Source organism: Rana temporaria, chromosome 2 (assembly GCF_905171775.1).
Source record: "Rana temporaria chromosome 2, aRanTem1.1, whole genome shotgun sequence".
Taxonomy (NCBI): domain Eukaryota; kingdom Metazoa; phylum Chordata; class Amphibia; order Anura; family Ranidae; genus Rana; species Rana temporaria.
This window is the reverse complement of record NC_053490.1, coordinates 499549226-499561929: the sequence shown is the minus strand read 5'-3', so window position 1 is coordinate 499561929 and position 12704 is coordinate 499549226. Positions and strand designations below refer to the sequence as shown.

General features: G+C 43.0%; 1 protein-coding gene across 5 annotated transcripts in view; it reads left to right on the top strand.

Annotated features, from left to right (window-relative positions):
* The window catches only part of GRIK1 (glutamate ionotropic receptor kainate type subunit 1), a 581617-nt gene that overhangs the window by 372505 nt on the left and 196408 nt on the right, over positions 1-12704 (top strand). For all 5 annotated transcript variants that reach the window (XM_040338856.1, XM_040338854.1, XM_040338852.1 and 2 more), the window contains exons 7-8: positions 4382-4525; positions 6844-6951. In XM_040338856.1, the coding sequence (XP_040194790.1) occupies positions 4382-4525; positions 6844-6951 (252 nt within the window). The remainder of the gene's footprint in view (positions 1-4381; positions 4526-6843; positions 6952-12704) is intronic.

Here is a 12704-nt window from a genome sequence, read left to right as displayed (position 1 = left end):
AACTTCATACCCCACATGTGCTCTACAGACCCTGGTTCTTTGGAATACGCCAGAACCAACATATATTCCTTTGAATAACTTCAGACCAGGCTTTCAACGGTTAATATAACCTTACTGTACACAATGAAAAAGTCCCATCCCTGATCCTAGCAAAGACAATGTTGTGGTCCAGGCATACCTCCATGAGGTGAGAGTCCATAATGGCATTGTCCATTAATTGGATGCTGTCCAAGATCCCCATTTTTTTCAGTGTCACACTTACACCCCCAGATGAGTTTACATTCCACCTGTACCCATGTTCCTGTTCTCCGGAGCCCTCAGATCTCAGCTGTCTCCCTTTTTAGCCCAGTTGGGCCAACCAGAACCAAAGCCTAGGAACTGAGCTGAAAATGTTTAACCCTTTCTCCAGCCTGGACTGGCTGCTGGATAACTAACTGCACACACATTTTCAACCTGCCTACATATAGACACACTGTAGGAATTTTTGGAGATTGGGTAATTCTTTGAAAGACATACATGGACCGGAGACAAGTTTCAGGATGCTATCATAGACCAGAGATACGTTTCATAAGACTGATTGAGATCACAGCTGTTACAGCTTCTTAGAAAACAATACTTCCACAGTTGTGCTCCCTACAGTCCACATTTGATATTTTTCTCAACAAGATCCATTATATAGGATTAAGTTAAAAAAAAAAGAAAGGAAAAAAGAAAAAAATATATAAAAGTGACAGACAAATAGAATAGATTAAAAAAGTTAGCGTAAAAAAGTTACGTGTGAGTCTAAAGAGCATTTTCCTTCACTGTGATGAGTAAGCACTAAGCGTGGAAAACACAAACTACTTTTTGAAGGGGTCCCAAAAGTCACACAATATGTGCCAAAGAGCCACATTTATCCCAGTGAAACATGTTGGGCACCACAGGTCTAAAATGTCTTTGTATGTTGTAAATTTAACAGCACTCCTCACTGTAAAGAGGGGAGGTCAATAATTTAAAGGGCTGTCCATATGCTTTTGTTCAGTAGTTGTGAAGATGAGTTGTCCATCAAACTGTTGACCATATGGTATATATGGAACCATAGTTTTTTCTGTGAATGTTCTGTTCTATGCCTTTCTTGCCGTGCTATAGACTTGGGAGGGGCATTATAATTGTTTGCTATAGACAAGCCTCAAGAAATCAAGTAACCATAAATTTTAATGTAAACTTATATCCATGCACAGTGAATAAAAAAGTTTTGTTTTCCTTTTTCCCTCCCCTTCTTTGACGTACATGTGTATGTGAGTGTGAGTGTGCGGACACTCATGCACATGTGCGTAGGGGGAATATGTGACGAGGGTGGCTCTGTTTACATGCCCAAAGGGGAAATGCATTGGTGGTAGCATGAGTGGCCCGGAATAAGAGAGGTTAAGGGCTGGGGTAATCCCAAGGGATTTTTATTCACTTTAGTTAGGGAATGTACTTAATGCGGGGAGGGGGGTAGTAGGAGGGGGAGTGGAGAATGGAACTTTATATTTTTTTCTTTTTTTTTTTTTTTGTAATTAGTAATTCAATAAGTGTTATGCCCCATTACACACGACCGGGTTTTCCGAAGGAAAAACTGTGTGGGGAGCTTTTGGCCGGGAATCCCAGCCATGTGTATGCTCCCTCGCAGTTTTCCCATCTAAAAACAGGGTCGTGTGTATGGGCAGCTCTCGACTGACTTTTTCCCATCAGAAAACCTGGCTGTGTGTAGCAGAAAACTGACATTTTTGGTAGTTTTTCTGTGGGAAAAAACTCAGATGGAGCATAAACACGTTCGGGATTCTTGAAAAAAAGTTCTCATCTGAGTTTTAGCGATGGGAAAACCGATCGTCTGTACGGGGGAAAAGTAGATAGCAGGTTCTCGATTTTTCCCGTCGGGAATCCCGGTCGTGTGTACTAGGCATTAGGCTCTTAGAAAAGGCCTCTTACACTTCCGGGGTTTTTCTGTTTTTTTTTCTTGGATTATAATTAGTAATTTAAGTGGTGTTTGGTGATAGCGTGGCTTTTAAGCCCTGTACACACGATCGGTTTGCCAGATGAAAACAGACCGATGGACTGTTTTCATCGGACAAACCGATCGTGTTTGGGCCCCATCATTTTTTTTTCCATCGGTGAAAAAAAATAGAACATGTTTTAAATTTTTCCTATGGATAAAAAAACGATAGAAAAATCCGATCGTCTGTATGGAACTCCATCGGTCAAAAATCCACGCATGCTCAGAATCAAGTCGACGCATGCTTGGAAGCATTGAACTTCATTTTTTTAGGCTCGTCGTAGTGTTTTACGTTACAGCGTTTGGACACGATTGGATTTTTGACTGATGGTGTGTAGGCAAGACTGATGAAAGTCAGCTTCATCGGATATGCAACGAAAAAATTCATCGAATTAGATTCCATCAGATATCCGATCGTGTGTACAGGGCTTTTTTTGCACATTTAGTAATTGAATAAGTGTTTGGTGATAATGTGGCTCTTACACTTTAGTTTTTTTTTTTTTTTTGGACTACAATTAGAAAGTGTTTGGTGATAGCTCTTTGAAGCCTCTTAGGCCTCGTACACACGACAGAGATTCTCGGCAGAATTCACCGAGAAACTCGGTCAAAACCCGGATTCTGCCGAGAATCTCTGTCGTCTGTACAGTTTTGGCTCGATGGAGCCGCCGAGGAACTCGACGAGAAAATAGAGAACATGTTCTCTATTTTCTCGTTGTCCTCGTTCTTCTATGGGAGAAGCCGGCCCGCCGAGCTCCTCGGCGGCTTCATCCCAAAACTCGACGAGGAACTCGACGTGCCAAGCACGTCGAGTTCCTCTGTCGTGTGTACGGGGCCTTACACTCCTGATTTATTTATTTTTATTTATTTTTCAGGGGGAATTTAAAGTGATAATTCTTCATGGGATGTAACTTAGGAATTGGTTGGGGAGCACTGAGTAGTTAATACGATTTTAACACCCTAGTGCACCAGTGTATAGGGGTGTATCAGTGGTTGAACCAAGGGACACTAGGAATTTGAGTAGACAAGAGGCGGGACTCCCCAACTGGGGAGGTAACAGAGCTGACTCAATTTTTTGCAACATAGTGTGTCTTAAGTGGGGAGAGAGCTAGATTTCTTTGTTACTTTTTTTCCCCTCTCTTTCTCTTTTTCTTTTTTCTATTTATGTTGGTGTGTTTTTTTTTAATAGTCTTCAACAGAATAACTTGGTATGTTTTATGTTTATGTAGTTTTCCTTATGATACTATGAAAATATAAGTTTGTATTATATTGGGTTGATATGTTGAATCTCAAGAAAATTAAATTTGATAATAAAAAATAAATAAAAAAGTTGACTTTAATGCTTGCTGCAGCAGTTGCCTTTACTTGTACCTTCGCATTGCACCCTGGCACTCCATTTGTTGCAGTAGCAAAGTGAAGTGGCTTGACCTTGAGCCTGGATAGGGTTGAGGGTACTTTCCATGCCAGAGTGACCAGTAGCCAAGTATCAGTGCTGTCACCTGTGAGTAAAGGAAGTAAGTCACATGGTCAACCCATACTTGGAAGTATTGTATAGAATATTGTGCCTTATCCAGGGGAAGCAAAGTGTCGATAATACAATAAACTGTGGGGACTAGCATTAAAAGGATATATTGCTTGACCCTGCACAGGAATAAGAGGTTCACTTTAATACAAGGTATTATAGGTGAAGGTTAGGCCATGTACACACGATCAGTCCAAACTGATGAAAACGGACTGAAGTTCAGTTTCATCGGTTCACCGATGAAGCTGACTGATGGTCTGATGTGCCTACACACCATCAGTTCAAAAACCGATCAAGTCCAACGCGGTGACGTAAAACACAACGACGTGCTGAAAAAAATGAAGTTCAATGCTTCCAAGCATGCGTGGACTTGATTCTGAGCAAGCCCGGGTTTGGAACCGATGCTTTTGCGTACTAACCATCGGTCAGGCGTCCATCGGTCCAAATTTAAAACAAGTTCTCTGTTTTTGGACTTAAGGACAACAGACCGATGGGGCGTACACACGGTCGGTTTGGACCGATGAAAATTAACTTCAGTCCGTTTTCATCGGTTTGGACTGATCGTGTGTACGAGGCCTAAGATTTATATGTAGGAGCCAAGTAGTGCTTATAGTACTATCGAAGAGCTCAGTACTACACATTTAAAATGCAAAAAACAACTTGCGTCTGGATTTTTATATTCTCACCTGTAGGTACGTATTTTTTTACAGAAGAGTTTTCATAAAATAATCATCAGCATGAATGTTTTTTTTTTTATTAATTGTGACGAATAGCACGACAGACGGAGGCAGCTTTGTTCAGTCATGAGTATTATAGTAAAATGTAGTCTGTCTATGTCTCCAACACAGACAGATGCAGCGTTGATGTATGATGCTGTCTACATGGTCGCAGTTGCCACCCAGCGAGCTTCACAGATGACTGTCAGCTCTCTTCAGTGCCACCGACACAAACCCTGGAGATTCGGACCCCGATTCATGAATCTCATCAAAGAGGTATGTCAGCCATGTTTCCCTTGGTTTAAAGGGCAAGAAAAAACTAAATTACAACTTGACTTCAAATAAACTTTATTTTTCAAAACTTTATATTTTCAAAGAAATGTTTGGTATGGCTCCCAGCTGAGTGCCAGGTCCACAATTGATATACAGTAAAACCTTGGATTGTGAGCATTATTATTTTCAATTGTTTTCAAATTCGATTTTCAGAAGTTGGCTATATTCTTTCTATTTTATTCTATTCAATTTTTTATTATATTCTTATCCTTTATTTTCTATTCTATTTTTTTTCTATTCTATTTGATTATGTTTTACTCTTTTTTCCATTCTTTCATTTTCTATTACCCCTATAATCAGACCCTTTGCCTCTTTTTACTGAACTGCACACTTCAGTAAATCAGGTCTATGACTTTTTTTTTGTTTTTCACAACACCAGATTCATAATTTGTAGCCCACGTAATAGGAGATTATTCCAGCTTTGTCACGGCTCGGAGAAATCCTTGTCCACTTCTCATTGTTATACACGGCCAGACACATTTGCATGTGCTGCAAAGCATAATAAATGTATTCCGTAGTTCTGTAATAAAAAGTTACTGCCTGGTCTTTAATTTAATGGCGCAACAAATATATATTTCTGCACATCATTTCATGAGGAGGAAAGTAATGGAACTGAATTTGTAATTCTCTTGATAATTAGCCTTGTTTTAATGTTTGGTACCATCAAACGTCATTAAATGGTTTATGCTGTTCACCTTGACTGGTATATCTGTAACATGGAGCAGAGGCAGGGATAAAATAGTTGTTCATAATTAGCTGTAGATCCCCTAAACCAGATAGCATCAGCAAGACAGGACTGGTCACATGGCATCACTGAGGCAAGAGACCATGTTGAATTCTAGAGGCAAGAGAGGTCACATGGCATGCCTGATATAAGAGGGGTAACATGGCATCACTAATGTAAGAGGGGTAGGAAAATGATAAATGGTTTTCAATTTTTTGGCAAATAAATATCTAAAAAATGTGTGGCGGAGGTTCCGCCCAAGTCTTTTACAGACTCTCAGGCCCCATACACACGACCGAGTTTCTCGGCAGAATTCAGCCAGAAACTCGGTCGGAGCTGGATTCTGCCGAGAAACTCGGTCGTGTGTACACTTTTCAGCGAGGAAGCCGACGAGGAAATCGTCGGGCCGAAAAGAGAACATGTTCTCTATTTCCTCGTTGTTCAATTAGGAAAGTCGGCCCGCCGAGATCCTCGGCGGCTTCCACACGGAACTCGACGAGGAACTCGATGTGTTTGGCACGTCGAGTTCCTCGGACGTGTGTACGGGGCCTAACAGGTTTTCTTCTAAGATTGTCCTGTATTTGGCTCCATCCATCATCCCATCAACTCTGACCAGCTTACCTGTCCCTGCTGAAGAAAAGCATCCCAACAACATCATGCTGCCACCGTCATGTTTCACGGTGGAGATGGTGTGTTCAGGGTGATGTGCAGTGTTAGTTTTTCACCACACATAGCGTTTTGCTTTTAGGCCAAAAAGTTAGATTTTCGTCTCATCTGATCAGAACATCTTCTTCCACATTTGCTGTGTCCCCCACATGGCTTCTCGCAAACTGCAAACTGGACTTCTTATGGCTTTCTTTTAACAATGGCTTTCTTCTTGCCACTCTTCCATAACTAATAGTTGTCATGTGGACAGATTCTCCCACATGATCTCTGCAGCTTCTCAAGAGTACCATGGGCCTCTTGGCTGCTTCTCTGATGAATGCTCTCCTTGCCCGGCCTGTCATCTTAGGTAGACGGCCATGTCTTGGTGGGTTTGCAGTTGTGCCATACTTTTTCCATTTTCGGATGAAGGATTAAACAGGGCTCCGAGAGATGTTCAAAGCTTGGGATACATTTTTAACCTAACCCCTGCTTTAAACTTCTCCACAATTGTTTCTATTTAAATTACAAACCGGTGGACTCTATTTACGAATTAGGTGACTTCTGAAGGCAATTGGCTTTACTAGATTTTAGTTTGGAGTAAAGGGGGCTGAATACAAACGCACGCTACACTTTTCAGATTTTTATTTGTAAAAAAATGTTGAAAAACATTTATCATTTTCCTTCCACTTCACAATTATGTGCCGCTTTGTGTTGGTAAAAATCCCAATAAAATACATTAAAGTTTAGAGTTAAGAATACTTTTTCAAGGCACTGTATATATACTGTATATATCTATCTCAAAGTAGGCTCTGCTCAGCTGTTTGTGTGTTCCAGTAAAGTGATGGATAGTACGCTGGGCTTTAAATATCTCTTCTTGTCTATGTGTCCCTAGGCACGCTGGGATGGTTTGACAGGTCGGATCACCTTCAATAGAACGGACGGCTTGAGAAGAGATTTTGATTTGGATATTATTAGCCTGAAGGAAGATGGCATGGAAAAGGTACCAAGTGCTTTTTTTTTTTATATATAATCTCAATGCTTCTTTCACAGACGAGGCCACACATTGGGAGGATTTCACTTAGAGTTTTTTAAAGCCTCAGGATTTATATAAATATTCGGGCTGCCTTTTCCACCAGACAGCAATGTCAGGGTGTCCTATTGTCTGTGTTAAGTATAATAATCAAAGGCTTAAAATTGAATGTGTTTGCTGAAAATATCATTATATTGCAGATGTGGATGAGTGTTAGCTGTGTTGTGTGTCTCTGTTGGTGTCATTTGTCTGTATATGTGCAAATAAAGGCTTGTGAATCCAAAGGAAGTATAAGAGAAATCTTGTTTTTCATATATCACAGAAGTGCCAAAATACAGATATTAACCACTTAAGGACAGAACCTCTTTCTGAGATTTGTTGTTTACAAGTTAAAAACAGTGGGCTAGATTCAGAGAGAAGATACGCCGTCGTATCTCTGAGTCCGGCCAGTCCTATCTATTTGCCTGATTCATAGAATCAGTTGCGCATAGATTTCCCTAAGATACGACCGCCGTAAGTGTTTTACACCGTCGTATCTTAGGCTGCATATTTACGCTGGCCGCTAGGTGGCGCTTCCGTATAGTTAAGCGAGGAATAGAAGAGGATCCGATCGCCTCCGCCGATGCCGACAGCTCCGTTAAATGGCAGAGGGCACGAGAGGGGGCGCCCTCTTCCGCCGCCGATAAAAGTGATCTTGCGGCGAATCCGCTGCAGAGACCCACTTTTATCTTTAACTGGACAACTAACTGAAGAAGTGGATATCTAGGTTATGGCAGCTAGCTGCTGCCATAACAAAGATATCCCTCTTCAAAGTGCAGACGTATAGAGGCGTGAGCCAGTCCGGAAGTGCTTAAAAGCACAATTCCAGGCGCTGCACCTTCTCGTTCATTTGCCCCCTTTTCCCCACCTTGGAGCACCCCAAGTCAGCTGCTGACTTTTAATATTTGGACACTTACCTGTCCTGGGTGCCCGTGATGTCGGCACCCAAAGCCGATCTGTGCCTCGGCTCTCGGGTGGAGGCGCCGCCATCTTCCGTAAGGGAATTAGGAAGTGAAGCCTTGCGGCTTTACCTCCTGGTTCCCTACTGCGCATGCGCGAGTCATGCTGCGCTATCCCACTGGTCCCTGCTGTCTTATGGGACCTGTGTGTCTCCCAGAAGACAGCGAGGTGGGCGGAGTAGGCACCAGACATGGCGTTGGGTGCCTTGGCGATCTATGCCCGGAGGTGGGAGCAAATACCTGGATTACACAGGTATATGCTCCCTCCTCCCCCCTGAAAGGTGCCAAATGTGACACCGGAGGGGGGGTTCCGAAAAGAGGAAGTTGAATTTTTGAATGGAACTCCGCTTTAGGCAAAATGTGCTAATCCACCATTGGTTCTAGACACTAGTTATGAGCTGTGGGCAGGAGATTTCCTACCCCACAGTTGATGTACACAAAGGGGCAGCGATGCTCCTGATATCATTGACTTAATATGGGCACCTAACCGATGGTCTGCAGCTAACCTAATCCAGGCTCACAGATTCACAACTCCCGACACATTTAAAACCTTTCCTACTCTGTGTGAAACATATGGAATTCCCGATTCTGAAATATTCCACTATCTACAACTTAAAGCGGAGGTCCGGTAAAAAAAAAAAAATAAAATTCAGCAGCTGCTAACACTGTAGCTGCTGACTTTTAATAAGGACATTTACCTGTCCTTGTCGCCAGCGATGTCGGCCCCCGCCGAGGCCGATCCTAGATCCTGGCAGCTCCAGGCGCCGCCATCCACAGTAAGGGAAACAGGCAGTGAAGCCGTGCACTTTGTGAATGGGCTGGCTGCTTTCTGGGATACACACAGTTCCCAGAATGCAGCGCGCCCCATTCACAAGAAGAAACCGAGTGTAGGAGGAGGAAGAGAATCCACCGCGGAGGATGAAGAGGCAGATTCAGGACTTCCGCATAGCAACAGCTATTTCATTTTATTTTATTTATTTATTTTTTAGATTTTTGGAGGACTTTTTTTTTTCAGGGTGGAACTCCACTTTAAACACTTTTTCTCCTCCTGCTTACGCTTAGACTCCTCTCTACCCAACATGACCAACTTTGAACGTATCTGCAAAAAGAACCCCCATTCATGAGGCCTAATCTCCTCTTTCTACTCACAATTATTAGACCCACCACCGCACACACCCCTACACTACGTAAAAAAATGGGAATCTGATTTGGTCCTTCAACTGGACACCACCGACTAGTCCAATATCTGGAATTAGAGTTCAAAATGGGATGGGGTGGGACTTTAAATGTGCCTTAGTGGAGTATGAACAATACTGTAAAATACAATTTTATAAAAGTCATAGATGGAAACCTTTTAAAAGCCGTTACAATTTAAGAAAAGAGATACAGTCTACTATTTCTTGATTCCAGGATGTGCAGGTCCTGTTGTGGAATATCAGAAGATGTGGCCTAAGCGTTTTGCGGGAATCCCGCTTCGTCAGGGCCTAGGCATAGCACAAAAGACATCATATAGCACCATATAGATATTAGAAACATCAACAAATATACAGAGTTAACAAGGGTTTAAATTTGAATTAAATGAACATTGATGTGACATATATAGCATATACATGGATTTTTATACAAGCACCATGTTATTCTACAGCATCTATAGTTACTTGTTAGTAAAGTCCAATCAAATCAATGTAAAAAAAATTAACACAGAAATGCAGTTACATGTCATATTGTTACATGTGCAGCGGTGTCTCACAAGCACAGAGTAGGGGAGAGAAGGGAGAAGAGAATGGTACGAAATTGAATGTTTTTAGAAGTTTAAGGGTCGGATTCATAAAGAGTTACGCCGGCGCATCAGTAGATACGCCGACGTAACTCGGAATCTAAGCCCGTCGTAAGTTTAAGTGTAAGCTCAAACTGAGATACACTTAAACCTAGCTAAGATACGACGGCCTGCGCCGTCGTATCTTAGGGTGCAATTTTTCCGCTGGCCGCTAGGTGGCTCTTCCGTTGATTTTGGCGTAGAATGTGTAAATGACTAGATACGCCGATTCACAAACGTAGGCTTGCCCATCACAGTAAAGATACGCCGTTTCCGTAAGAGATACGCCGCGTAAAGTTAAAGCTGCCCCCTAGGTGGCGTAGCCAATGTTAAGTATGGCCGTCGTCCTCGCGTCGAAATTTGAAAATTTTATGTCGTTTGCGTAACTCGTCCGTGAATGAGGCTGGACGTAATTTACATTCACGTCGAAACCAATGACGTCCTTGCGGCGTACTTTGGAGCAATGCACACTGGGAAATTCCACGGACGGCGCATGCGCCGTTCGGGAAAAACGTCATTCACGTCGGGTCACCAATAATTAACATAAAACACGCCCCCCTCATCCTCATTTGAATTAGGCGCGCTTATGCAGGCCCCATTTACGCTGCAGAGACCCACTTTTATCTTTAACTGGACAACTAACTGAAGAAGTGGATATCTAGGTTATGGCAGCTAGCTGCTGCCATAACAAAGATATCCCTCTTCAAAGTGCAGACGTATAGAGGCGTGAGCCAGTCCGGAAGTGCTTAAAAGCACAATTCCAGGCGCTGCACCTTCTCGTTCATTTGCCCCCTTTTCCCCACCTTGGAGCACCCCAAGTCAGCTGCTGACTTTTAATATTTGGACACTTACCTGTCCTGGGTGCCCGTGATGTCGGCACCCAAAGCCGATCTGTGCCTCGGCTCTCGGGTGGAGGCGCCGCCATCTTCCGTAAGGGAATTAGGAAGTGAAGCCTTGCGGCTTTACCTCCTGGTTCCCTACTGCGCATGCGCGAGTCATGCTGCGCTATCCCACTGGTCCCTGCTGTCTTATGGGACCTGTGTGTCTCCCAGAAGACAGCGAGGTGGGCGGAGTAGGCACCAGACATGGCGTTGGGTGCCTTGGCGATCTATGCCCGGAGGTGGGAGCAAATACCTGGATTACACAGGTATATGCTCCCTCCTCCCCCCTGAAAGGTGCCAAATGTGACACCGGAGGGGGGGTTCCGAAAAGAGGAAGTTGAATTTTTGAATGGAACTCCGCTTTAGGCAAAATGTGCTAATCCACCATTGGTTCTAGACACTAGTTATGAGCTGTGGGCAGGAGATTTCCTACCCCACAGTTGATGTACACAAAGGGGCAGCGATGCTCCTGATATCATTGACTTAATATGGGCACCTAACCGATGGTCTGCAGCTAACCTAATCCAGGCTCACAGATTCACAACTCCCGACACATTTAAAACCTTTCCTACTCTGTGTGAAACATACGGAATTCCCGATTCTGAAATATTCCGCTATCTACAACTTAAAGCGGAGGTCCGGTAAAAAACAAAAATTAAAATTCAGCAGCTGCTAACACTGTAGCTGCTGACTTTTAATAAGGACATTTACCTGTCCTTGTCGCCAGCGATGTCGGCCCCCGCCGAGGCCGATCCTAGATCCTGGCAGCTCCAGGCGCCGCCATCCACAGTAAGGGAAACAGGCAGTGAAGCCGTGCACTTTGTGAATGGGCTGGCTGCTTTCTGGGATACACACAGTTCCCAGAATGCAGCGCGCCCCATTCACAAGAAGAAACCGAGTGTAGGAGGAGGAAGAGAATCCACCGCGGAGGATGAAGAGGCAGATTCAGGACTTCCGCATAGCAACAGCTATTTCATTTTATTTTATTTATTTTTTAGATTTTTGGTGGACTTTATTTTTTCAGGGTGGAACTCCACTTTAAACACTTTTTCTCCTCCTGCTTACGCTTAGACTCCTCTCTACCCAACATGACCAACTTTGAACGTATCTGCAAAAAGAACCCCCATTCATGAGGCCTAATCTCCTCTTTCTACTCACAATTATTAGACCCACCACCGCACACACCCCTACACTACGTAAAAAAATGGGAATCTGATTTGGTCCTTCAACTGGACACCACCGACTAGTCCAATATCTGGAATTAGAGTTCAAAATGGGATGGGGTGGGACTTTAAATGTGCCTTAGTGGAGTATGAACAATACTGTAAAATACAATTTTATAAAAGTCATAGATGGAAACCTTTTAAAAGCCGTTACAATTTAAGAAAAGAGATACAGTCTACTATTTCTTGATTCCAGGATGTGCAGGTCCTGTTGTGGAATATCAGAAGATGTGGCCTAAGCGTTTTGCGGGAATCCCGCTTCGTCAGGGCCTAGGCATAGCACAAAAGACATCATATAGCACCATATAGATATTAGAAACATCAACAAATATACAGAGTTAACAAGGGTTTAAATTTGAATTAAATGAACATTGATGTGACATATATAGCATATACATGGATTTTTATACAAGCACCATGTTATTCTACAGCATCTATAGTTACTTGTTAGTAAAGTCCAATCAAATCAATGTAAAAAAAATTAACACAGAAATGCAGTTACATGTCATATTGTTACATGTGCAGCGGTGTCTCACAAGCACAGAGTAGGGGAGAGAAGGGAGAAGAGAATGGTACGAAATTGAATGTTTTTAGAAGTTTAAGGGTCGGATTCATAAAGAGTTACGCCGGCGCATCAGTAGATACGCCGACGTAACTCGGAATCTAAGCCCGTCGTAAGTTTAAGTGTAAGCTCAAACTGAGATACACTTAAACCTAGCTAAGATACGACGGCCTGCGCCGTCGTATCTTAGGGTGCAATTTTTCCGCTGGCCGCTAGGTGGCTCTTCCGTTGATTTCGGCGTAG